Source organism: Zeus faber (assembly GCF_960531495.2).
Source record: "Zeus faber genome assembly, chromosome: 6".
Taxonomy (NCBI): Eukaryota; Metazoa; Chordata; class Actinopteri; order Zeiformes; family Zeidae; genus Zeus; species Zeus faber.
Window position 1 is genome coordinate 15,227,523 of NC_137201.1, and position 26,448 is coordinate 15,253,970.

Here is a 26,448-nt window from a genome sequence, read left to right on the forward strand (position 1 = left end):
CAGAGTGGCCGGTGGAGATTTTACGCACCAACACGATCAAAAAAAGACAATAACAACAATGGAGTCACTGATCCACGGGAGCACCACTGGAGGAAACATTGCGGAAAGCTAGGCGGAATTTGGATCATATTGAGGATGCAACCTTACCGTCCACCTCTGCCCAGCATCCTTCTTGCCAATGTCCAGTCCCTGTGAAATACGATGGATGACCTTTGGGCGAGGATTAGATTCCAACGGGACATAAAAAAACTGTTGCGCACTCTGCCTGACGGAGACATGGCTCAATCTGCTGGTGCCAGACCACGCCATACATCCAGCCGAGTCCTTCTCCATGTTCCGCGTAGACATTTCGGGGGAGTCCGGGAAATCCAAGGGTGGAGGCGTCTGTCTCATGATCAACAGCAGCTGGTATAACCCCAACAACATCAAGAGTCTCTCCTGCTCCTGCTGGCTGAATCTGACTATCTCATGCTGTCATTCTACCTCCCACAGGAATTCAGCATGGTCATCATCACAGCCGTTTGTATTCCACCGCATATATTGTGCGGACTTCAAAACATGGTGGTGGCTGGGGACTCTAACAGGGCGAACCTTAAAAAAGTTCTGCCTAATTTCCATCAACACATAACGTGTGTCACCAGAAAGAACTTTAAGAGACTTTGAGAAAGAACTTTGGACCACTGCTACACAATGTACAAGAATGGATACAAGACCATCTCGCTCATGCTTTCGGGAAATAGGACCATATATACTTCCTCTGTTCCGCGAGGTGCATGTGGAGTTAGTGAAGGGCTGGGCTTACCCCTTCTCAGCGGGAGCGCCGGTGAGGGGGTTCAATGCCTACCGCCACGTAGCAGGCCCAGGAGCTGGGCTACCTGTCCTTCCCTCCAGTGGAAGGGCCTATCGCCGGCCCAGCCTACCTTCCAAGGCGGCCAAAAAGTTAGTGTTGCTGGCGGAGAAGGCCTACTTGGAGTCGGGGTAGGCCGCCCGCACCATTATTACGCAGGCCCTGCTCCACTGCTACCGGTTGGCTAGCTATGGTAGGCCAAGGACCTCTCCCTCTGCCTCACCTGCTGCATGGCCCAGGCTACTGGGCATAGCATGGGCGCCAGTGTTGCCCTACATCGGGCCCTCCAGCTTGGCCTGACCGGGCTCCAAGACCGGTACAAGCCGCCCCCCACACGTCCCCCTCCCATCTAAGGGCCGGCAAGCACGCAGTGGGGGCCAGGACACAAAAGCAGGAGAGCGGCTTTAGCCTCCCTCCCCCTTCTCGTCCCCCACACCTGCCATTTTGAGTGTGCAGCATATCCCCTTTATAAACACTAGCTCGCTGCACACAAAGCCCCACAGTACCACAAAGCACTGTTTTTGTTCAATTACATATTCAACAATTAAAGGTGAGAATCATAAATCCTAATATCATACAGTGTTAAGCTATACCAGGGGGAATTTTTGATCTGAATAAATCGCCCCGGGGGAACAACTAGCTGTGAGTGGGCACACGGCTGACCAATTGGCGCCCACAAGGCGCCCAGGCTCGAACTGCATGCATAACAGACCCAAGGGTCCGCAGATTGAGCAGGCATGTGGCCAACTTATTGTGCGCTGTGCCCACAGGGTCGCCCTGCCCAAAGCCCATACATGACGGGCCGTGGGTCCGCAGAATAAGCGGTCACAGGCCCATCCAGGTGAATGTGTGCACGATGAACTCGTGGGTCCTCAGGATTGTGACCAAGGCCTATGTCATCTAGTTCGCCCGTCCTCTGCCTACTTTCAGGGGAGGTGTAGAGTCCTTGGTCCTGGACAATCAGAATTAGATGCTCACAAGAGAGATAAACTCCCTGCTAGAAAATAGTGAGTGTCCCGAGAGAGTGAGAGGCACTCAGAAACTAAAGCAGATACTTTGTGGTGTCGAAAAAAGAGGGAAACTTCTGCCTGATATTAGACCTGCGGATGTTAAATAAGCATCTAATTAAAATGAATTTTCATTTTGCGTCGGTGGAGGACAAATGTCCGGCTGCTTCTTGGAGTTCCCCACATATGTTTGTGCGGTTTTACGAGTTGGATGTCACTAGGTCTGCGCTGCCACATGATGTGTTTCGCGCACTGATCCGACAAGCATTTTACTCACATGTCCGCTGGCAATTCTTGGACAGACACTTCATTGGGGGTATGTTAAGATGTGGGCCTCCCTTGGGTGTTCACCATACTGACGCTTGATGGTATTCGGTCCCATGAATAACAGATTGCAGTCTCTGTGATAGGGAACATCTGGGTTACGAAGGCAACCATGGTTCCCAGATCTATTACTGCGCTGCGGTACGGTGCTCTCCAAGGCGCTCAGCAGCGAAAAGAGGAAGAGAGGAAGTGGGGGCTGCGGTTATATAGACCCGCGCAGGGGCTGAACGGAAGTGCAGCGTTGTCACTTCCTCTGCCATTTGGTGTGAATGCAGAGTCTTTGATTGGATTACATGATCTGACGATCAGTCCCATGAGTAATAGATCTGGTTCTTCTCAGGGAACCATGATTGCCTTCGCAATGCAGAATTTTTGGGATTTGTCATTGTGTTTCCTCTTTTTTTAATTTGTTTGCAATTTGCTGTTGTCTTTTCCTGTTTGCCGTTGTGATTTGCACTTCAGGGCCACCGTAGTCATGATACTGTACACGGTCTCTTGTTTTGACACTCGGAACCGCCAGAGAGGGAAAGAGAGCAGCATAAAAGCTGACTGCTGGAGGAGATGGAGGTGGAAGAAGAGGAGGAGGAGGAGGAGAAGGAGGAGTAGTGACAGAATCACAGACTAGCCAGTCTTCAGAACAACCATGGGCAAGTTGAGTAAGTTCTTCAGGAAGGGGCAGGAACTTGGCATGGACCATAAAAGGCTTTCTTTCCTCCAGAAAGCTCAAATAAATTTAAAAAAAGTTAGCTTAAACAAGTCTTGTAGGTACAGCCAGACACTAACTTGAAGAAGTGGTTACTAAGTTGGCAACCATCTACCCGCTGTTGGTTGCCAATAGTGACAAATGGTTGCTGAATTCCAATAATTGTATAATTGAATGACAATGATCCATATTTCAATGTTCCCACCTTCAACAGTTTCAACAATGAAATCAATGTGCTATGTGCCATGTGCAACTAATTTTCTTTGGCAGAGGTTTCGAAACATACAGAGGTATACAGCGCATTTTCTTTACATATTGAAAATTAGGGAACCTAACAGGGGAACCAGACCACGTCAGATGGTTGACAATGGCCAAAATCTGGGCAACTGTTATGGTCGGACCCGTTACATTTAAACCAAATGGCAAGACATCCTGGGATGAAATGGAGACGGAGAACCCAAAAAAGTGAGGACAACCGAGAGTACTGAGGGAGGGTGGAAAAGTGATGAATTTGCCATCCAAGTGTGGACAGGGGGGCCCATTTAGCGTGAAGAGGCCTCATAGTTACGCCCTCATCAACATTCCCATCTTCCCTGGGAGTTCAGGCTGAGGGGAAGAGATCAAAGCCGGCGAACAGTGTCAGGATCAAAGCTGCAATACTACTCTACCGCCTTACAGTGGCATTATGCACGGGCTACTATTCTGGCACACAAAATGTAATTGGCCTCCGCTTTGATGGTATTAAGTTTTGCCCTGGTGTTAAACTGGGGCTGAGGGTCTGACATAGTAGGAACGCAAGAGGGGGAAGAGAGATGTCGTTTTTTTTTTTACACAAGGCATAGGCATACATTTAAAAGGCTCTCATATTTCTATGGATGGGAAATTGAGATAGAGACAGCCAGGGATGGCCAATCTTGGTTCATTTGTCCACAGACGGAGAGCATGAAGCCACGAGAGACGGGGGGGTGATAATAGGAATGCTAAACCAGACTCACGACAGCCTTTCTCGTCGCTCTTGTCGAAGCAGTCGGGCAGACCATCACACTGCCAGCCTCCCGGGACACACTTCCCATCTCTGCACATGAAGTTCCCTGGGATGTTACACTCAGTGGTGAAGTTATTCCCTGGAAGCAGCTGGCTCTCTGATGGATAAATAGAGAGAGAGGGAGAGGGGGGTCAGACAGACGGATCCAGAGAAAGCACAAATATTACATCTACCTTGGCTAATATTAAGCTCAGAACGGAGCACAGCGATATTCCATTGAGGAGATATTCATCGTGAACCTCCAAACAGGCAAAGCTATTATAACTGCAAAACACAGAAGGAAGGCGATATTATGCAGCAATATCTGTATTTAGAAAGCCATCGGACAAATAAACAAAGGGCAATCTCATGAATACAAATGTGAGAACAGAAGAGTTCCACTCAAAGATAAAAGTTAAGTGAGGTTAACGGTCACTCTGGTGTGGGGTAATATCAGAACAGGGCAGATAAGGATATCAATGCTGATGAACACATACTGTACCTCTGTTACTGTGGACACAGAGGCATGTCCAAAGATGTGACAGAAAACAATAGGGCAGATATTTGAACTTCCTTGAATAGGTTTGGTAAAAAATTTAATTTGCATCACAAATTCCAGTTTAAACCCCTGCCGACACCCACACACTCACATTATAAAGTGTCCTATCCAATAGAACAGACACTCCTTGGACTACTTTTGGACTGTTGGCGTTAAAGCGGTGCAGCCACAGGCTAATGGTCTGGAATGCGAGGCATTTTCTTCTGGCTGAGGTTTCACACTGTGCGGTGAGTGGCTAAAGCCAATAAACAAAGCCAGCAGGCTCTAATGAGGTGTCTTGGATGGAGGGTGATAGCACTTTAGCGCTACCACGCCGAAGGACTCGACCGTTGGGGATGGTTAAACTTCCTTTGGAGAACAATCGCGGGCCGAGCGCGCACGTTGCGCTTCTGCAACACAAGGTACCGCTTGATCGCCTGGTGCAATCAACGGTTTTAAGACCCACCACTGACTGCCTGGAGAACTGTGAAGGATATTGGCGATGGAAGAGAGGGTAATGGTACAAAAAAGGGTCCCATTGTAATAACATTTAACGTGTATTAGCCTAGTGGAGATGAGAGGGCCTGCGTTTATTGCTGTTTAGAGTTAAGAGTTAGCTTTCATGATTCCGTCTAGACTTCAAAAACCCATCAGATAAAGTAACATGCCGGGTGCAGAGCGGATTTCTTTATTGCATCATCTGAGCAAACACAGGAAAGCAACACGCAGGCTTATAAAAGTACATTTTCATTTTTCACCCCGGGGGGGCAGATGGAAGTACCGGCAGACAATCTTAACTTTTACGAAGACGAAGCCACATTCCAAATTTGGACTTTCAATACTTTTAATATCTGACAAATTCCCCATACGCCAGCTCAGAGGCGGACGTGCACTCAGAAGTCCCCCGGTGTTGCATCATCATACCTCCGCTTCTTGTCCTTTCACAATGGCAGGTTTCGGAAGCCATCAAGATCCTGCTATAAACCAGGAGGCTGTCAGGTGATGATGCAAGCCCTGCTTTTGTCTCTTGCAATAAAGGTTGGTCGGGAGAGAGGGAGGGACAACAGAAACTCTGCAGCGTTTCCAAATATCCCTTCTCTCATTGACAGGCCTGGGGCTATCGTGGGAGCATGTTGATTAAAAGGTGCACGCCGACTCCTCACACTCAGAATACCAGGGACTGCTCTCGGGCCAGCAACCCTTTTTTTTTTTTTTGGGGGGGGGGGTTGCAGATTAGCGTTTGTGTATAGACGCGCAAAGGCATCACACACGTATTGCTGATCGGTTTACAATAGAACAAGTACAAAGGAAAGAACGTCCCGAGAGAACATTTTCAACATTTCAAGATGTTTATGTATCACATACATATACGTAGATACAAGCATACATATATGCAGTGAAATATCACTGCAACTCACGCGGAGATTATGCACAATAAGTACTTACTGACGCAATAGGTAACTAATTACTAACTAACTAAACTAACTGCAGAACTGATTCCTAAAACGTAATTCAGTTAGTAAATACAATAAAATAAAAGTGAAAAGGTCATATAATGAGTGGGATACAAAATAGAAATAAGAGGAATAGACTATTTGTATATACAGATATGTGCAGTAAAGTGGCATGTGAATGAAGTGAGGTAGTGTGTGTGGAGATATACAGTACAGTATACAACAGTACGACACAAAAATACAGTAACACTGAACAGAACAGCAATACAGTATGCTATAACCCAGTACAATGATACAGTACTGTGTGCAACAGACGGTACAGTAAGGCAGTGGGGCCTATGTGTGTGTCTCAGTAAGGGGCCCCTGGTGAGTTCAGCGTTGACAGTCCTTACTCCGTCTCAGTCTCTCTGTTCACGCAAGCGGAGGCGCTTGCCTGACCGCAGCAGCTGGAAGAGTCCGTTGTTGGGGTGGTGAGGATCCTTCATGATCCTGCGGGCTCTGCTACCACACCTCCTGGGGTATAAGTCATGCAAGGAGGGGAGGGTAGTTCCAGTGGTGTTTCCGGATACAAGACCTTCGATGTTAGCGGCCCTGCGAGCATTTATAGCACCGCGGATGGATTCATCGATCCACGGTTTCTAAGGTTCGCCCTGTTAAAGTCCCCAGCCACCACCACAGCCGCGTCGAGACGTTTGATTTGAAGTCCGTACAACACATCATACAGGTCTGATAGTGCTGTGTCGATGTTATTGGAGTTACACCAGCTGCTGTTAATCATGATGCAGACGCCGCTACCCTTGGATTTCCCTGATTCCCCCGATCTGAAAACAGAGAAGGCCTCGGCTGGACGTACGGCTTGGTCCAGCACCAGTGGGTTCAGCCATGTTTCCGTCAGGCAGAAGACACAGAGTAGTAAAGTTACGTTCTCATTCTGATCCTAACGCCTCGCTTAACGCGGTGCTTGCTCCATCGGCCCACCCTCGGAACAGCGACTACATTGTTGTTGTTCATTTCCTTTTTGAGAGTGTTGGCGTGTAAAATCTCCACCGACCACAATCGACCACTCTGGATCAGCAGATAAAATGTCCCAAAGTTGTTCTTTCAGGGAATATTTTATATCCACGAATGCATCGCGGTCGTAGGAGATCACTGCCGATGAGTTTTTGACGAACATGGTGTAGTAAAATTAAGAAAAATATGTGCGTAATCGACAGGGAGTGCTCGCGCACGCAACCACAAAGGGCGGCGCCAAGCAGATAGAACACGTGTGTGTGTGTGTTCAAACTTTACACAGAACGGCGAAAGAGCGAGAGAGCGGCAAGTAGGAAGACTTCAAAGAAGTCGAGAGAAGGTGAGAACTAGAGACAGAGTGGACCTTGTGTGCCGTGCGTGAGGAAGAAAGTCAAAATGGAAAGCGACAGAGTGAGAAAGAGACAGAAAAGGCTACTTCAGCCAATGGCTGCTAATGGTGAATCCCAGAAGAAGTTCCCTGTGTCGGTTCTGTACCGTACTGGGGGTTGAATGATTTGAAAGGTAAACACCTTGTTCCTGGGCCCTTGCCCCTCCCCCCCGCTCCCTTACACATATGGCTTAAAGTCGATTAAAACAAAAACCCCTACAATCTTACAGGTTTTCCCACTTTGGTCAACTGGCTGGAGTGAGATTGATAACACACTCTGTTATTTATTGTGCTTGTGCGGGCATGCACAACATCAAATATCCATCTTTGTGACTGTCGTTGTCTATTGCAATTATGATTGTGCCGAGACCTTGTCAAGTTAACATTGAGAATATGACATTGGCTTGTCATTCAGGACCAAAAAGGATGCTTCCTGAAAACAGTGAATGAGGCAGATGAAGAGGACACACATAAACCCTGCATGGATGTTCTCTGTTCGGGCAGCTTTGTTCCAGCTCCACACTTTCACTCCTGATCAATGGCAACGTGTTGCTATTTCATATTGAATATTTAGGGTGTAGGGTTGCTGTGATAACCTGTGCTACACGGTGTTCGGGCATACACCGATGACATTACTTGCTTTTTTTTTTTAAATAGAAAAAAACCCATTTCGTTCATTTTCACGTATCAGCGCCGAGATTAATCAAATTAAAAACCTCTAATTAGTCGGACGCTACAAAACTGAAAGTAAAAGTGTCTGCTTCTTGCAGCACAGCACAGTTGCAGCGCAGTCTGTGGAGTCACATTTAACTCATCACAGGAGGAGAAAAAAAAGCTCAAGACCTTCGATCGGGTCGAGATTGGGACCTGTCTCCCGTGCATAACGGGGAAACTTTGTGGCCTGGTGTTACTGGTAAAACTGGTGCTGTCATGAGTTTATTAACTGGTGGGAAAGATTCCTCACCGTGGCATCCCTAATAGGGTGCATAGCTTTGTCCCTGAAGAGTGGCGTCAACAAAAAGACGCATAATGGGGTGGTCTGGTGGTGAAAACATTTTTTAGCCTTTTATTTAAGATCAGTGCTACGGTTAACAGAAGATTTCTTCAAAATGGTCGTTGAAAACGCCCCCCAGATTGTGCACAAGCATGCGCAAGGAGACGAGGAGGGGAAGAGGAATCCTTTAAAACTGCCCGCAAAGCAATTATTTTAAAGGTCAAACTCGGTATTCCTTGAGTAAATGAGGACAAAGAGAAGGACATTAAAAAGTAGAATGTATTGTAATTGTTAGTAAACCTATTTAAATTATTTTTCATGAGGAACCGAGTTTAATTATCAGGACACATATTGAGAAACCGTTTTTCATCCATCTTTCTACAGTACCCGTGAGAACCTCAGTTTAGTTCCAGGGGTAGAGATAGTACTATAATTACACAAATACTCGTGCAACAAAGAAGAAACGGTGGCTGGTGGAACTTGGGTTTCCAAAACTACTGTTCACTTGACCACAGTCTTTTGAAAATAAATAGCCACTCAAACGTCTGTGCAGGCTGTAAAACCTGACATTGTCGATGTCAAGTAGGAAATTAGTTTCATCTGGAGAGGCTTTGCTGTGTCTTTTATTTGGGACTTGTTTTGGAAGCTTGAGAAGGTGAGAGAGAGCCTGAAAGCCTCTGTCTCATGCCAAAAAGCATGAGAGATGGCAACTCCGGTCTTAGGATGCGGAAAGCATCCTAAGACCGGTTATGGTTGTTTCCTCTACTACTGTAAACTTTCCAAGGTGCCCTGAAGAAAAGTAATCTGGCTGTTGAGTACATCTCTGTTTGGCCACAGTGACTCACTCACTCATTCCCAATGCTATTTACGTTTATTGTCTTTCTTCTTATGAGGTGCACCCCTACCCCAACACAGTGTGTGTGTGTGTGTGTGCACGTTAATGTGTGCGTGTGTGTGTGTGTGTGTGTGTGTGTGTGTGTGTGTGTGTCTGACAGAGAATTGGCCGAGATAAGGTGGAGATGACGGCGGACCCCTGTGTATCTCACTGGGAGAGTGTGGGCCAATTACTCAGGGTAAATATTGGCTAAACTGTCCCTGTCTACGCACACCCATCCCCTGCCTTCCCCCCGACCATCTCTCTATCCACAGAGAGTCCTATTTATACTGCTGAAACACAGGGGCCGCATAGAATCTATAGGGCGGCAGCTAGATACATTCTTTAATTGTCATGACTGGCTGATTTTTTTTTTCTTTGGTTTGCTCGAGTTTAAATTCTGAATCTCCGGCCAATTTTTATCTCTGCTCATGCTGCTGTTACATTAAATGCACCTTCCCTCCCACATTTACATTCTGAAATAAAAATGAACTTACCGGTGCACACGAGTCTAATTTCCCAGTGGAACGAAAAGTGAATTTATTTATATATATATTTTTTTGAGCAAAACCATCCCCGACGCAACTCTCGGCACTCTCCTGCGGTAGCCATTCAAATGATAATAGCTGAGTTATGTAATAGTAATATTGGATATTGGTGGGTATGTGAGATCTAGTGCTTGTATTAAATCTGAGCCTCCCGTTCCGCTGCTGGTTGGATACAGACAGCATGGAAAGCAAATCAAAGAATAGGAAACACACACCGTTCGTTAGTTACAGAGAGCTGAGGAAATCCGCAGAACCTGTATTGAAAAGGGGAATTTTGTTGAAATCCCCCTCGTTAAATTAAAATGTAGGATACAGTCTATGGCAAAAAACACCTACAAAGAAGACTGGGTATGTGCGAGGCATGCTATAAGAAAATACAAGACTCCCGGCAAATATAGAATGAGAGAGAGAGAGGGGGGACGGGGACGGGGATGGAGAAAGAGTCACAGTGGGAGAGATGGAGACAGAGTGGCAATAAAGAAGAAAGAGAGTGATCTGGCGGTAATATCATTTTCTGCCCTCAGATTTCCAATAACAGCACCTCTAATCAAGTTCTCTGCTCTGAGCCGAGAGCTTCAAAGGTCAGGTGATATAAAAATCTATATCGGCGACAGCTATTGGCTCCAACACCGCCGCTCTGACCCCCCGTCCGCTCAAGTGGACTTTGAAATCGGACCCACATTGATTAGCCGCGGTCGAGGAGATGAGTCAAAGCTCAAAATGGCAGCAGGGAAAAAGTCGTTGGGAAAGTGTTTGGGAGCGCGCGGTATCCACCCGCAGTCGATGAGATGATAGAAAGTAGCACCAGGCCGAGAGAGGCATCAAAACACAATGCAATATGGGGATGACGGCTGAGCTGAATGTTTCCCCGTTCCAAACAGTTTTGTATTCCTCGTCGATAATCTCTTTTTGGTCCGCGCCACCGACGTCGCGACAACGCCGCGTTTGGCTGTGAAATTACGCGAGATTCCGTTGGAAGGCGATCGTTTTTCGTTTCATCCGGCTTTACCGAACGCAGAGCACGGAAGGATGGGTCCTTTTTGTGCCGGGGAAGAAGTGGACAAAGGGGGGAGAGGGGAGGGGATCAATATGGCCCCGGCTCTGAATAAAAATACCAACCGGGGAGAATGTTTTCCAATTACATACTGTTCTTAATGGGGCTGGCTGCTTGGAGGTTCTGAGGCACAGTGGGAGGTAGAAGTAATTTGGCTTTCTCTCTCGCTGAATGTGTGTGGGGGAGAGGACAGAGAGATAGAGGGAGCGTCCCGGAGAGAAGGAGGGATCCGAGTTCCAGCTCCTCGGGCTCAGTGAAGCGTCCAGTATAAATAGGAACAACAACGAGGGTTCTGGCCTGCATCAATTAAAGATACCACCCAGACCGACACAGGGCAGCAGCAGCAGGAAGCATGGAGGTCCTTAATGGGGCGCAGGAAATGACAGAGAAACAGAGGACGCCGTTGCATGGCACTGGGGTTCCCATTTTTTTTATAATAATTAAATGATTGTAGAAATCTAGATGGAGGCAGGCAATAATACAAAATAGATTTGTTTGACTTTGCCATCGTTTTATTGCTGGCGGAAATAAATATAGTTTCCACAATAAATCCATAAGGAGGAAAAGAGGGGGTGAAAAAAATAAGCAATTTCAAAAAGAAAAGGTGATGTTTTTGGTGATAGAGAATGTGGGTTTCCCAGCGAACTGATAGAAAGCTATAGAAAATGAAGTTCCACATCTTGAAAAACTTGCTATAAAACTTGATATAATATTTGAGAACTGGGAAACTGAGATGCATACAAATGACAAAAAAAAAAGTATCTTCTGTGAATCAAGTCATCTCCTGTCCTGGGTGTGACTTCCATTCCTTTACGTTCAGCTTCCGGCCCCAAGTCATGTCAACACGGGACTCCCTTTATCAATCCGTCCTTAGTCTCGCTTGGTCGGACCTCCCTCCCAAAGGAGAAAGAGCAGGACACGTTATCATTTTAAGGTGGGGAAAAAAAAAAATAAAACACTAGCCAGCAGTTAAACCAATAAGAATCCTCCATGGCAGGTCTAATGTACACCGGTGCCCTTGCAAAATAGTGCCTGGAGGACAGATGTTATCACGGAAGGTTCTGCACATGGCGGTAGAGGAGCCTTACGACGCAGCCTTAACCACAGATCGCAGAGATCTGACCGAGCACCCACCAAAACCATTTCCTTTTCGGGTCATTTCTGGCATTACCTCACGAACTGGCGGCAGACGATACGCCGCGCTTCATGCATCCAACTGTATAACCGGGTGGCGCATGTGCAAGAACGTAGAACAAGCGCGTCTGTTCATATAGAGTGGAAATACGCAACTGCCACGCTACTGGAATGTACGTAGAAACCAATGGGATGTTTATCCCGGTGGTCTACTTCCTGTCAGTCAGAAGAATCATTCCTTGACTATGAGACAGTTCTCTTCGATAAGTAATTGTTCTGTGATTTGGCCTCAACCATCCCAAAAAACAGTCATGGATAGGACCAATTCCCAGCCAAGTTGCAAGTTGTGATGACCTGACCTGAGCATTGCATTTTTAATACATTTTTTTTTTTGAATGTCTCTCAACAATTCCCCACAGTCTTGAATTGCAGCGATATCATTTTGTCTATGTTGTATCATATCCCGTGGGGGGGGGGGGGGGGGTGGGGGTCGCTGCACTTGAATGGCTGCTCTGCGGCCGTGTGCACTTGAAGCTGTGACTTTGACATGTGATACGTGATATGTGGGCCACACAGCGTCACACTGCATGACACATGCCAAGGAAAACAGTCCGTGCGAGGCAGCGGAACCGAGCGAGGAGCGGAAAGATGGCAGCGGTCTGAGGCGTGGGGGGGGGCAAGAAGGATGCAGGCGAGGACGGAAAAGAGGGAGTTCCAAGCGGCGTTGATGTCAGTCAGTCTTCCTCTGGCAGCGCTGGGTGGAGGAAGGGGATGTGAGATTCCCTCCGACAGGAAGCTGCCAGCGCAGCTCCGCTGTCGCATCCCATTCCGAGTGCACCGCAACGGAAAAAAAAACAACATTATCCTCTATTTCCCTTTTATTTTTGTTCGGGGAAGAGAGAAGAGATGCGGAACGAGGATGGCTATACTTCTTTCTATATTGAGGGAAAACAAGCCACCTCCCTAGAATCACCAAACCCTTTCAGCCTTCAATACACCGCACCTCACTCAGCGACAATGTGCTGCATGTGAAATATTCTTACTTCCACGGCACAAAATGGTTGGTTTTCTCAAATGTGCCAACGGTAAACCACTCAACAAGCTGCTAAAGATGCTGAGTCAGCATCTTTCGATATCTCATCGACTCAGTAATGCCAAGTCTTTTAAGAACTCCCGTTCATTTCAACGATGCTAAGGGTTGCCAGTTCAGTCAGCTGAGTTTGGTCGACACTCATATTCGAGGCATTGCAATTCATAACTGGCAACCCACAAGTCAATAAAAAGCCAATTTCCCAAAGAATTACAGTATCCATTTAATGTATTGTGTACACTTATCATTCTGTCGAATCCAAATGTGTATTATGCCACAAATCAATCTTTCATAATCCCTCATGAAGTTTTCCAGCTGCCACAGAGTTGTCTATATGGATATTTTTTCTCCTGAAATGTGTTTGATTGTTACCCAGAGAAGCTGTCAACTCAGAAAACAAGAACAAAGAACAAAAAGGTCCAACAGTCGGGGTGGCAGCCGGGTAGAAAACAAAAGCGCAAAGAAAAAAATATATACAGGGAAAAAAAGGTTGCTCTTGTGATGTGCAAAATAGACTTGCATACAATCTGCTGGGAGCCTGTTTTGCACAGATTTGTACATCTCTGACAGATTAGGGGGGGTGGGAAGGAAGGAAACGTTCTCTATACACGCAGACATTGCAATAGAATATACATATATATATATATATATATATATATATATATATATATATAAATATTCCATTATGATGCAATTTGGTCTGATATGTGAGATGACACTGATTATATTTATGCAGTTTTGTTTATTCAAATCTTGACTGTGAAGAATAAGTGTGACCCCAGCCCCCCGAAAAGACATTATTAGGGAGCGAGCACGCACGCACGCACGCATGCACGCACGCACACGCACGCACGCACGCACACACACACACACACACACACAGCCTCAGTGTGACCATCCAGCCCGAAGCCCTTCGGAGCTGACAATGCTTCGCACACTCACAGTGGACTTCAGACGCAGATCACACAGCTCCCATTTTCCTGCAGCATTTCTGGAAAAGAGTTTGTGGCGGAAATCAGTGGAGCTTATGCCCCCTCGTCCTCGGCCGAAACGGTGACTTTTTGAACTCTGGGCTTTTCCGGTACTGGCGAGTTTTCAGAGTCTTGATAAAGATATAAATAACGGGTATGGTGCCCATTAACAGACCGTTTATTTTTGGTCTGGGGTGGGAAAGAAAAGAAAAAGCTTTTTCTGCCAGGATCTGCCCACCCAGAGACCTGCCAACAGCTCGACAGGGAGGGGAGCAGACAAACCCTCTTTAGCCTCGTTGTTTTGGAGGCTGAATTATTGATGCTACATCTGTGGCCTCGAATTGCTCTGCAGTAAGCGCGCGAGAGAGAGAGAGAGAGAGTTATGGAGAACAAAAGAGAGAGCGAGCAAGACCGGCCATAATGAGAGAGAAAGAGAAATATAATGAGAGAGACTGGCGGGTATTCTCTTGCACCACTGAAGACCAGCTTTACTTCCCAGACCAGCTTAATTCCCCTTGTTCCGTCCCCCTGTTAACGCCAACGCCAGGACACAATAAATCGGCGACTGACGTGACGACAGAACATGAGTGTGTCTGCTCTCTTGTTTCCTCTTGATTCCAAAAGCCACATTGTTTCCAAATTTCTTAGGGTTTTGCCCGTCGCGCCCGACCCCTGGATAGACGGAGAGGTTGAATCATTTGTCCCTTTTTGGCAACGGCCATCAACAAACTCCCTGGTGGACGTCCGCATTAACCAGAGCCGTGCTTTGGGAAGGCAAGGTATGTAATTGCAATGTTGCAGGAGGAATTTGGCCACTTTTCTGACAGAGCAAACGTGATAAAGCACGTGCAGGAGCGTCATCTGAAGGAATACTATAAATGCATTCAGGCTACAGCTGCTAGGAAGAAAAATGGAAGAGTCAAGGAGAATGAAATATCGCACTGCGCTGCAAAATGCATTTAATAAAAATGAATGTTTTACTCAATTTCAGTTTGGAGTCATCAATTTAGACCATGAAGGATCACCGTCATTTGTCAGCGAACGCTTCTCTAATCATTCTTACTTTTGGGATTATTGGTCTTACTCTCCAAGCGACTCTGAAATCATTCTCAGATACTCAAGATGATATCGGTGTCTGAAAAGAAAACATAGTATTGTGAGAAAAGTATTCCCTGAATCAACAACGCCGCATGAAACTTCCCTCTGCATGCTGAAAACGCACACACCCACACACACACACACACACACACACATCAAAATCTTTGTCAACATAACGAACACTGATTGTTCCATTAGCCCTTGCCTTACTATTAAGAATTAATTTAGCACCCTCCCTGGTGCTAAATAGGCCTTGCAGTGACTGCGTCTGGACACCGCCGAGCGGCCAAATTAGCCTGGCTCGGGTAAACAAGGCCCTATTAATCACCGGCCTGATCTCCCATTAATCCGGGATCACAGATCACAACGGGACCGCCATGCCATGATGTCGCTTCAGACTGAAACCGGTCACCGTTCCAGTCCATCAGCGACTACTACGTGAGGGAAAAACACCATTCCAACACATATTGGGAGGATATTGGTAAAGATACCACGGCTGCACGGCAAGCGGCGGTATGAGGAGCGCCTCGGAACAAGTTGCTTCTGTTTGTGTTGTTGTTGGGAGATGTTGTCTTAAGCGCTTTGGCTCGAGCTCAAGGAAAAGCGTTCGACCATCTAATCCTCTGGGGGATGAGAGCGGCGTTTTCAACGGCATGGCAGCCTATTAACATCACCTTGGGATTACCTTCACAGGGAGGAGGAGGAGGAGGAGGAGGGGGCGACAACAACTAGAATGAGATTCAGAATTTGGCACTGAAGAGCGTGCTGCTCAACACTAACATAGACATATGTAAGTACAATGTGTGCATGTGTGCGTGTGTGTGCGTGTGTGCGTGTGCGTGTGTGTGTGTGTTTTGATGTAGACCACACACTTAAAGAACCTGAAAAATTATATAAAAACAGGCTGGCACATAAAAGAACCAGAAAGGGATGCGCACTACAAACGGACATGAAACATCACACACACAAAAACACACACACACACACACACACACACCCTCATCCACACACGCACAAAGCTCCAGCCGGCCAAAATGACCTCTTCCAGGTCCTCAGCTCCTCATCCGTCCCAAGGAAGGGAGCTGTCAAACGAATCTCTCCCATTCATTCTGACGCCACACCTTGGCCCGTCTCTGACACCAAACTAAGTGTCGCCCCTTCATAACACGAGGCCGTCCGTCCCCCGCAACACACACACACACACACACACACACACACACACACACACACACACGCGTGCACTGGTAAACAGCCGCCGAAAACCAAACTCAATCACAGCCACTGCAATCAGAGCTCTCCTTGGAGTCGGAGCCTTTGCATTTCAGCTGTGCCGGCGAAATGGAGAGGAAAGATGGCAGCCCGGTAGAGCCGTCAGCGTCGGCCTCAGATGACACCGGTGAGTCGAGCGGCCTGGGCTCTTCACCGAGCGCACGGCCTGTGCCGGGGAACCCCAAAAAGGCTGCCGAGGTGGAAGCTTTGCGGAAGACATGCCGATCGTGTTTCGTTTGGAAGATATCATCCGAAATGTTGTCTGCAGAACAATCAACAAAAAAGGTCGCCATTCATTAGCGAATGAAAATTGACGGGAGGATTTAAGAGCCTTACAAGCCTCACGCAGGGAATAACAAATAGCTCAAAATTAAGTCTGGCGTTTGGCAATCATTTTAAAAATCAGAGCGGATAAAATGCATACTTTTTCTGAATAATGTCGTTATTACATTCTAACTGTGTGGACATTGTCAACAACAGTAGATTAATTCTTTAAACGACTTGGTAAATATGACGTTGAAGAATGTTGCTATTATAAGGTAATGAAAATTCAGACGAGGTACAGGGAGGGCTGGGTAATTTATTGTATTTGAAGATATACTGGTATTCATTAGCAAATGAAAATCAATGGAGGATTTACAAGCCTTTCCGGCCTTGGAATGGTGGGAATAGCAAATAGCTCAAGATATACTGGTATTGCTTTTAAAACGCCGCAGTGATAATATTTTATGATATTCATGATATATTCTCAGTTTTAATTAAATAAATCAAAAAATTGTACAATGCAGCATTATCCAGAACGCCACTGAGCACGAAATGTGAATGCATTGTGTAGAGAATAAAGTCAAAAAGTATAACTTATATTAAAGAGTAATTTGTGTTTGAATTTAGTGGCATCCATGAGAGCGTTTATGTTGGGTGGATTACACTGCAAGTCACAGAATTCCATTCATAACTGTGACAGATTTTTCAGGATTTCACATTCGGTGGGGATGTTTCTTTTTTTTTTTTTTAACCTTTGCTGTCAGCATGCTGGGCATACAACACAGAGTGTTTGTATGCTATTGCATCTAGGACAGAGTTAGTCTGCAAGTGGAGTTCAAGTTCTAAACCTGCAATGCAACTCTTAATTCATTCTTTAATCATCAGGAACTGCTGCAATAACTCTGTCCTGTGGACGACCTGTAGAATGACAAGAGCACAGTTTTTTGTTACACAGAACCGCCACCAACTCCCCTCTTTGGAGAACTATTTTACCATGTTTGGGTCTATAAACAACTAATGGGTGAGACAAATAAACATAAACATAGAAACAGACAACAACATGTACATGGAAAAACATAAACATAGAAACAGACAACAACATGTACAGGAAAAACATAAACATTGGAGGACAACATGTATTGAAAAACAGGAAACAGGAAACAGGCTCGTGGCGGGCGCGCTCCTGTGATGAGACCCCCAGGCCCCCAGAGAAACCCGTGGAGCAACCCCGATGCCCGGCCCCCGAGGAACATAACCCAGTCCCAGGGAGCACGAAGAGACCCCACGCCCCTGAGGCACACACATACAACCCAACCCCATGTGCAGGCACAAGACGCAGCTGCAGGCGCAGGGCATGGGCCAAGGGCGCCAGGCACGGACGGCAGGCCTGGAGCCAGGTCCCGCGCAGACCGACTGACACCCCGCCCCGAACCGCCCACCCCGCAGGCGAGCCGACGGGACCCCCATGCCCCGCGCTCCGCACAACAACGCGGCCCGCCCGACTGCAGCCGACCAGACACCCCACCCAGTCACGGGCCTCGAGCGCCCATCCACCCACAGCCCCCCACCCATGGCCAGCACCCCCAGTGACCACCCCAGAGAGCACCAGAGGACAGGTACCCAGGCAGCCCGGTGAGACAACAGGAGTCCGCCCCATACCAAAGGAGACCACATGGGGAGCCCCGCGCCGAGCACACCCAGCCAGGCTCATGTCCCCGCCCGGGTCCCAGGACCAGACCCAACGCTTAACCAGCCACGGCACGGCTGGCCGCCACCACCACCCCGCCCGCGGGGCAGGCGACCCCAGCGGCACAGCGACCCGCCGACCACGGGGCCAAGACCTGAACCGCAACTCGCACTAGGTGGGGATTGTTTTTATTCCAAGGGTGCAGTTCTTTTTTTATGAAATGTTATATAATATCGACAGTTTACTGACCACATGTAGCTACTCTGCTGTATCAAATTCACAGCAATCAGTGATCAGGCATGTTGCCTGATCTTTGCATTTTTGTCAGAAAAGACGGACCCCACCATCAGCAATGTAAAACAGCATATAGAGGAGCAAATAGACACACAGAAAAAGTATAAAATATGAGATATAATATGTTTTTTAACAAAATAATTTTACGGATTTCCACTTTAAATTTCCGCCTAACCCACACACTCATTACATCCGCACTAGCTTTTGCAGCATTAACTCATCAGTAATGTTTCTTGTAATTGCAAATGAAGTCTCTACAGAGTCTTTAACAGAGGGTGGAAGGGCGCAGCCATCCAATTTAAAAACAGTTGACGTTCACCGCTGTACACACACCGGAAGTAAAAACTGAAGTGAGCCATCTCTTGTGTATCACTATTGCCATATGCGCAGGAATTTCTATTAAGAGCAACGGTATGAATAATTTATGGAAAGGGTTTCTGGGAAAAAAGTTTTTTGTGAAGGAGCCCCGGTCGCCTTTTAGAGAGTGAATCCAAACATCAACTTTTGTTTTATACATACAGTCTCATTATCCACTGTGGCAGAGAGTATGCTGACAACGGTGTGCAGAGGAGGCATGAGGGCGATTACAACCTTTTACACCAAAAGAAAAACTCCAAAAAGAGAACCAAAGAGGAGGTCAGACAAGAGCAGACTGAAAGAACAGACACCATCTGCAGGTAATGGACTTCTAATTGTGCATCCACGCCATTAAATAAAGTAAAGTAGACTCTGGGAGAAAGGAGAAAGGTAGAGAGAGAGAGAGAGATAGGGAGCTGGGTGGAAAAATAAAGAGAGATGACAGGGTTGGGTGGGGGTGGGGGTGGAGGAGGCCATACAAAGGAAACTGTGTTTTTCTGAAGAATGCAGATGAGGAGAAAAGTACAGTCCATCTGCTCTCTCTCTCTCTCTCTCTCTCTCTCCCTCTCCCTCTCTGCATAATATAGTATACGACAACTCAATCGAATGCTAATGAGTCAAAATGGAAATGAGTCAAATTGAGGACCTTGGTTTAAAAGGTACGCTCCGTCGATAAATTTCCAGGAACACGATGTAAGTAAAGGTCGCTCCGATAAAGCTCGTCTCCGTGGCGATCAGTAAAAGGCCAAGCGAGAAAGGTCAGGGGGAGCGTCGGGCGATCAGATCCCTCTCGGCGCTCGTGACAGTCGGAGCGAAAGAGCGTCTCCGTCTTGCTCTCCCACATCCATCTCTCTTTCTGTCGCTCCCTTCGCCGCCCGCCGGTTTCTCTCTCCGTTCCCTCACCGAAGGCACTCGCCGCAGAACAGGTGTGGCCAATTTGGTGGAAATTGGATGCAGGGAAGGTGTTAATTGCTTTCATTTTGTGTGTGTGTGTGTGTGTGTGTGTGTGTGTGTGCGTGTGTGTGTTAATCAGGGCTGATCTGAACACAATCAGAGAATGGATCTCTCTGCTGTCCTACTTCATTCTGCTCTGTTTGTGAGGTCTGGTCTTCATCTGGTGCATGCACCTCCCCCCTCTGAGGGCTCAGCTCCATTACCCGGACGTCAACACACACACACACACACACACACACACACACACAAACAAACACACACACACGCACAACCTTCCACGCTCACTGCGAAAAAAAGACCTGTAAGCAAAATCCCTCACTTGCCGACTTGGACTAAAGTGGTATGATGGACGGCTCCGCCCATTAACATCCCTCACCCTCCTTCATTACATTATCAACACATCTCGCCGCCTGCTTCTCCACCTCATGTCATGTGAAGTTAAAAGGAGCCAACGCTAACGAGAGAGGGAACTTTTGCCCTTTTCATGCCGCTAACTCAGATCTGCCGCCAGAAGCCACGCCGACCTTGACACCCTCAGTCCCCGTGACCCGCCGTCTAATCTTAGCATCCATCGTCATATCTGCCCGACCGAGGGCCCATCACATTTTGATGCAGGTCATTAAGGTGGGAACGACACTTTAGAGGCGGACAAAGCAAATGTGTGGCGGCGGGAGGCTGCGTTCGGCCCCCTCCGCTTCATTTCCCTTCGCATCGGTACCATCTGTGGCAATGCATCATGCGGGAAGGTTCGTATATGATAGAGACGCACTCCCTCCCCACAAGTCCACTTACCACAGCCGACTAAATGAATACAAATGAACCGGCTTGAAAACGGGTTTGCACTTTGGGCTCAGACATTTTTCCTGTGTTGGACTTGAGCACAGTATCTGCTGCTGGTTGACTGGAGTCGGTTCAGAAAAGCTCTCTCTCTCTCTCTCTCTCTGGTACCGAGCCAGGTTGACCTGTGTGTATTATGGTCAGAAATAACAGGACCATGCATGTACGTCTCAAGTCCCTTCAGCTGTCATTGAAACGCATGCAGCTCCGTCCAAACCGCTATGCCCATACCACCATGTCCATACCGTTATGTCTCAACCGCTATGTCCATACCTCTGTGTCCATACTGCTGTGTCCATACTGCTGTGTCCATACTGCGATGCCAAAACTGCTAGGTCCAGAAAGCCATGTCCACACCGCCATGTCCACACTGCTTTGTCTAAACCGCTATGCCAATACCGCTATGTCAAAACCGCGATGTCCATACCACCCTGTCCATGCCGCTCTGTCTAAACTGCATTGTCCAGACCACTGTGTCCAGACCGTAATGTGCATACTGCCATGTCCATGATTTGCAGAAAAGAATTTCCACTGCAATCTACCTACAATATTTTTTACCAACACAGAGCTCTTAGTAAAAACAAATTCCATGTGAACCATCATCTTGTGTAAATCAGGAGAAGGATTTATTTCTTTCCAAGGCGATTCTTTCAGTTTTTCAACAGCTTATTTCAACCTTTATATATTACTTCAATTTACAGCCACATACAACAATTTATGGTCTATTTCTGCCTCCGTTCAATTTCTGCAATCAAGGGGGCAAAGCTAGAAGGATTGTGTGATAAATAATATGCACGGGAGTGTTAAAAACTGCATCGCAATTAAAATCCCCCATGATGGTTGCTTAAATCATTTAAGGCTGTAGGTTTTAATATCCAGGAGAGCATTGGAACTTCTCTAAAGCACTTTCCGGTTTTATGGTTAAATTTATTGGTTTAATGCTCTGCAATTCAGACACAATATACAATGGCAATTTCCTTCATTGGCCAATAGAAAGAATATGCAACAATCATGATTTGCTTTCAACAAAATGTAAGTGTATCTCAAAGTGGCTCTCGTCCTGCCATGCTGATCCATCTGATTTCAATTACTTGTTCCTGTGGGTTGATGCTAATTAGGAAATCCAGATGGTGGACTCAAAAACCTGGGCAGGACTTTTACTTTCTTAACCTGAAAGTCTGACCTCTAAGTGTATCACTGTGTACTGTATGTGGGCGTATGTTGAAGAATACATCTGGGTGTATAGTGAATAATTTGTGCTTGGGTCAGTCAAGGAGGAATCCATCATAATCCATCATAATCAAGCGCTATAGCACTCCTTCAGGACAGATGAGTTTCTGACCCATGTCGGACACTGTGCAGATGAAAAATCACACGAGGGTGAAATGCGATGTTCATGAGCTTCGCCAGGTTTCCATTTCAAACGGCCCCCCGCCTCACCTATCCCGGGCTCGTCTTGAAAATACGATCATTATCGTCTTCAAGTGGCATTTATTGGTCACAATGGCGCTTGACTAACGGGTCACGAAACAAAGATCATTTGATAGTTGGGAATTTGAAAATGAGGCTCCGTGGGGCCGTCAAGACTGAAGAGCAAAAACACATCTTTTGAACCTCAGAAATCGATTTCAATTAAAAAACAAATCTTCTACCAGGGAGAGACACAGTTCCTAAAGTCTGAACAAAGGGATTCAAAGCTCAAGGATCTCCAGGGGTTTTATGCTTGTGATGAATCCTGGCACACAAGTCCCTAAAAGCACTGATGTTGCTAAAAACACACCTTTTTTCATTTGATTTTAGGCGTTCAATTATTTCAAGATTTTTCAAACCCCATTTCTAACAAGTCAAGAAATGAAGGGCTGCCCAGAGAAAATGGATTAATACCATGTTGCGCAATTGAGATGGAAAAGTCATTTGAATGTGGATTCAACGATTCTCCACAGGGAGGGGAACGAGGCTGCCTTTGTTGTATGCAAAGACCCACGCTCCCCAAGCTTCAGAAATTCCATCTACCCTTCATTAAATATCTGGAGTCATTAGACAGTGGGCAGGTGGGCTGACATATTGTCCAGGGCATAAGGAAGAAAGAAAGAAAAAAGTTATATCCGAGGCCCTGTAGCTTCTCATTAGCACTGGCTTCACGGGGACGAACCCAATTACCAGCCCTGACACACCCCAAAAGCCCCCACAAGACTAATAGTTCTGCCCCGGTAATGACCAAAGACCAGGATTGGACTTACACCCTCTTTCCCTTTCCACAACTTTACTTGCACTTTTCCTTCCTTATTTCTGCTCTTTAACTACCCCATCCCCACACACACTCTCGATCCTAATATAAAAAAAGGAAAAAGCAAACGAGGCTCTGGCTCCGCAGGAGAAAGGGAAAAAAAAAATCACTGGACTGGTGAATAGATTTCATTCTGGAGCCTATTGCCAGTGCTAAGCCACGGTTGACAAGGAAGCGGCATTAAGGCAATTAACAGGGGCTTTGCATTTGATTTGGGCTGGCGAGGCTGCCTCTGTAAACAGCAGGCAGGATCGGATGATTAGTCCCTATGAAGATGAGCGCCTCGCCTCCCCTGGTCCCCCTCCAAGAAAAGGATTACCCATTATAGATAATACACATGCACACACTGACAAGGAAAAGGTAAGAAAAAAAAAGAGGGAACCTGACACTTGCCTAGGCTGGGTTTTTGTGACACCCCAAAGCAGATTGAGGGCTCTTTCAGGTCATGCTCACACTTCCGGTTCCAGGGGGTAAACCTCACCTTCCACCTCGAATAGACTGGGTAATGTCACAGCTGACTTGACATTTTTTTCATCAGCCATTTAATGGGCAGGTTCTCAGGTATGTGATAATGGGAAATTCAATAACAATTTTGCAAGGTCTTAAGTCAAAGCTTTGAAATTAATTGTGACAAAGAGGCAATTATTTCTAGTCTGCTGAATTGAGATTGATCTTATTTGTTCATTTATCCACTCGCCTGGAGGAGTTACATCAAGTGCATAATAGCTTTTGCGTCCCGAGATTGGAATTTCACCCGAGAGGTTGCTAAATCAAACGCGTGTCCGTGCGATTGAGCACGTAATAATAGGTGGAGAGGAGTTCCACTGGCGCCATCAGCTAAATGTCAATGTGATGTGGGAACAAAGGGAAGAAGACCACGCCGGCGCTGTTCCTTTCCACAGCACGGGGAGCTTCTGATGTCCCGGCCTAGCTTTCTCACGCACTAAGGTTAAGTTTATGATCCGTGCCATTTTGTCATTGCACCATATTGGACTGCCGCCTCTGAGACAGTGGGATGGTAGTTTCTAACTAGGAGAGAATTAGGGCCACTAAAATACACCATGACACACACCATGGTTTCACTTAGATGGAGGGAGCAAAGAGAGATAAAGCAGCATTCGACAGAAGGAAGAATGCTGCAGAAGTGTTCCCGACTCTGATGATGTTGAACATGAACTCCGAGACTGCAGATATTTTAGATTCTATTTAATTAATTCAATTCAGTAATATGGTGGTCAATTCATTTATGTTATGCAATCATTTTGCAAAATTGCCTAAGCGTCTACAATTTTCTTTCTACCCAAATTTAAGGGGGAGTATAAGCCAATGTGAGAAATGTTGCAACAAATAAGTAATTTCCCCCTGGGATTATTAAAGTATTTCTGATTCTGATTCTGATTTCTGAAATAAAAATGCAAAGTTGGTGCATTTCATCAATTACCTGCCTATCGGAATTTTTATGTTCTGATGTCAATGTGGCAGTCCTGCCTACCTCACGCCACCCAAGTGGCCTTTCCAGGGCCCTCTGGCACAGAGACACAGCCGACGATGGGTTGTAGATATCGGTTTATTGCAGAGCGGAGGCTAGGTGGAATTAGCCAGGAGCAGATAGAACATGCCATCAGGGCTCCTCTCCTTAGTGTGTGAAGATGGGGGTTCTAACCTGTTGCTCGTTAGCCCAACCAATGAGCAACAGGCATGCAGCCACCCTGACCCAATCACCGAGATCCAGGTCAGGTGTGGCTGGTCAAACCATCCCATCTCCACACCAGTCAATAAATGGGTTTTCTACATAAGTTGGTCGTGTATTAATACACAACTATCATAGCTTTATACTATTATGATAAAGGCTATATGATAAAGGACTTAAATCAACAACAAAATGAACAAAAGACAATTCAACTGTTAAAGGTAATTATTTGTACGACATTATTTATCAACTTAAATTTCTTGTATTGATTGTGACACCCACCAGACTGGCTGTCAAGTTGTTGGAGCTAGGATTGAATGCTCCGCTGTGCACCTGGATCCTGGACTTCCTCACAGGCCGCCCCCAGGTGGTCAAGGTGGGGAAGTACATGTCAAGCTCCCTCACCCTGAATACAGGATCCCCCCAGGGCTGCGTCCTCAGCCCCCTACTGTACTCCCTGTACACACATGACTGTGTGGCCAGGTCCAGCTCCAACACCATCATCAAGTTTGCTGACGACACCGTGGTCGTGGGCCTGATCACCGACTGCGATGAGAAGGCCTACCGCGAGGAGGTGGCTGACCTGTCACTCTGGTGCCAGGACAACAGCCTCCACCTGAACGTCAGCAAAACCAAGGAGCTGATTGTGGACTTTAGGCGTGGATCACAATCGAGGACGCACGCGCCCTTGTGGATTAATGGGACTTCTGTCGATAGGGTGAGCAGCTTCAGATATCTGGGAGTCCACATCACAGAGGACTTAACATGGACTGTTCACACAGACACTCTGGTGAGAAAGGCGAGGCAGCGTCTCTACCACCTCAGGCAGCTGAGGAAATTCCGGGTCTCGGTGAGGATCCTCAAGTCCTTCTACTCTGGAGCAGTGGAGAGCATCCTGACAGGCAACATCACTGCCTGGTTTGGGAACTGTACTGCCCAGGACAGGCGGGCCCTGCAGAGGGTGGTGCGTTCAGCTGAACGTACCACTGGAACTACCCTCCCCCCCTTGCAGGAGTTATACACCAGGAGGTGTAGTAGCAGAGCCCGTAGGATCATGAAGGATCCTCATCACCCCAACAACGGACTGTTTCAGCTGCTGCGGTCAGGCAAGCGCCTCCGCAGTCACGCAGCGAGAACAGAGAGACTGAGACGGAGTTTCTTCCCTCAAGCCATCAGAACTGTCAACGCTGACCTCACCAGGGGTCCTAACTGAGCCATGCACTAGGCTCCACTACCTACTGTACTGTATGTAGCATACTGTACCGCATACTGTATCACTGTTCAGGGTTGTTCGTGATGCCGTATTGCTGTGCCGTACTGTTGTATACTGTGCTGTATTATCCCAAACACTACCTCACACTATTCACATTCACATGCCACTTTAATTCACATGCCACTTTAAATGCACATATCTGTATATACATAGCCATATTCCTTCAACCTATTCCATTTTATTTCAATTTATTTTTTATTGTATTTTATTCTATATATTTTTTATCTTATTCTATAAGTATTCCACTTACTGTATTACGTTTTAGGAGTCAGTTAGTCGGTCTATTAGAAAGGAATTTTCTACTTTTTATTTTATTTTATTTTTGTACTTTTTCCTAGGACTTATTGTGTGCTATCACCGGGTGCGTTGCATTACATTTCACTGCATATATGTATGGAAGTATGTATATGTATGTGACAAATAAAAATCTTGAATCTTGAACAAATAAAATCTTGACAGCCCTGGTTTTGGATCTAA

The 26,448-nt window shown here is 46.6% G+C and overlaps 1 protein-coding gene across 1 annotated transcript in view; it reads right to left on the reverse strand.

Moving 5' to 3' along the window:
* Nucleotides 1-26,448, reverse strand: part of ldlrad3 (low density lipoprotein receptor class A domain containing 3) — a 101,577-nt gene that overhangs the window by 63,291 nt on the left and 11,838 nt on the right. Inside the window, exon 2 of the mRNA XM_080002496.1 lies at nt 3,877-4,023. Coding sequence (XP_079858622.1) covers nt 3,877-4,023 — 147 coding nt within the window. The remainder of the gene's footprint in view (nt 1-3,876; nt 4,024-26,448) is intronic.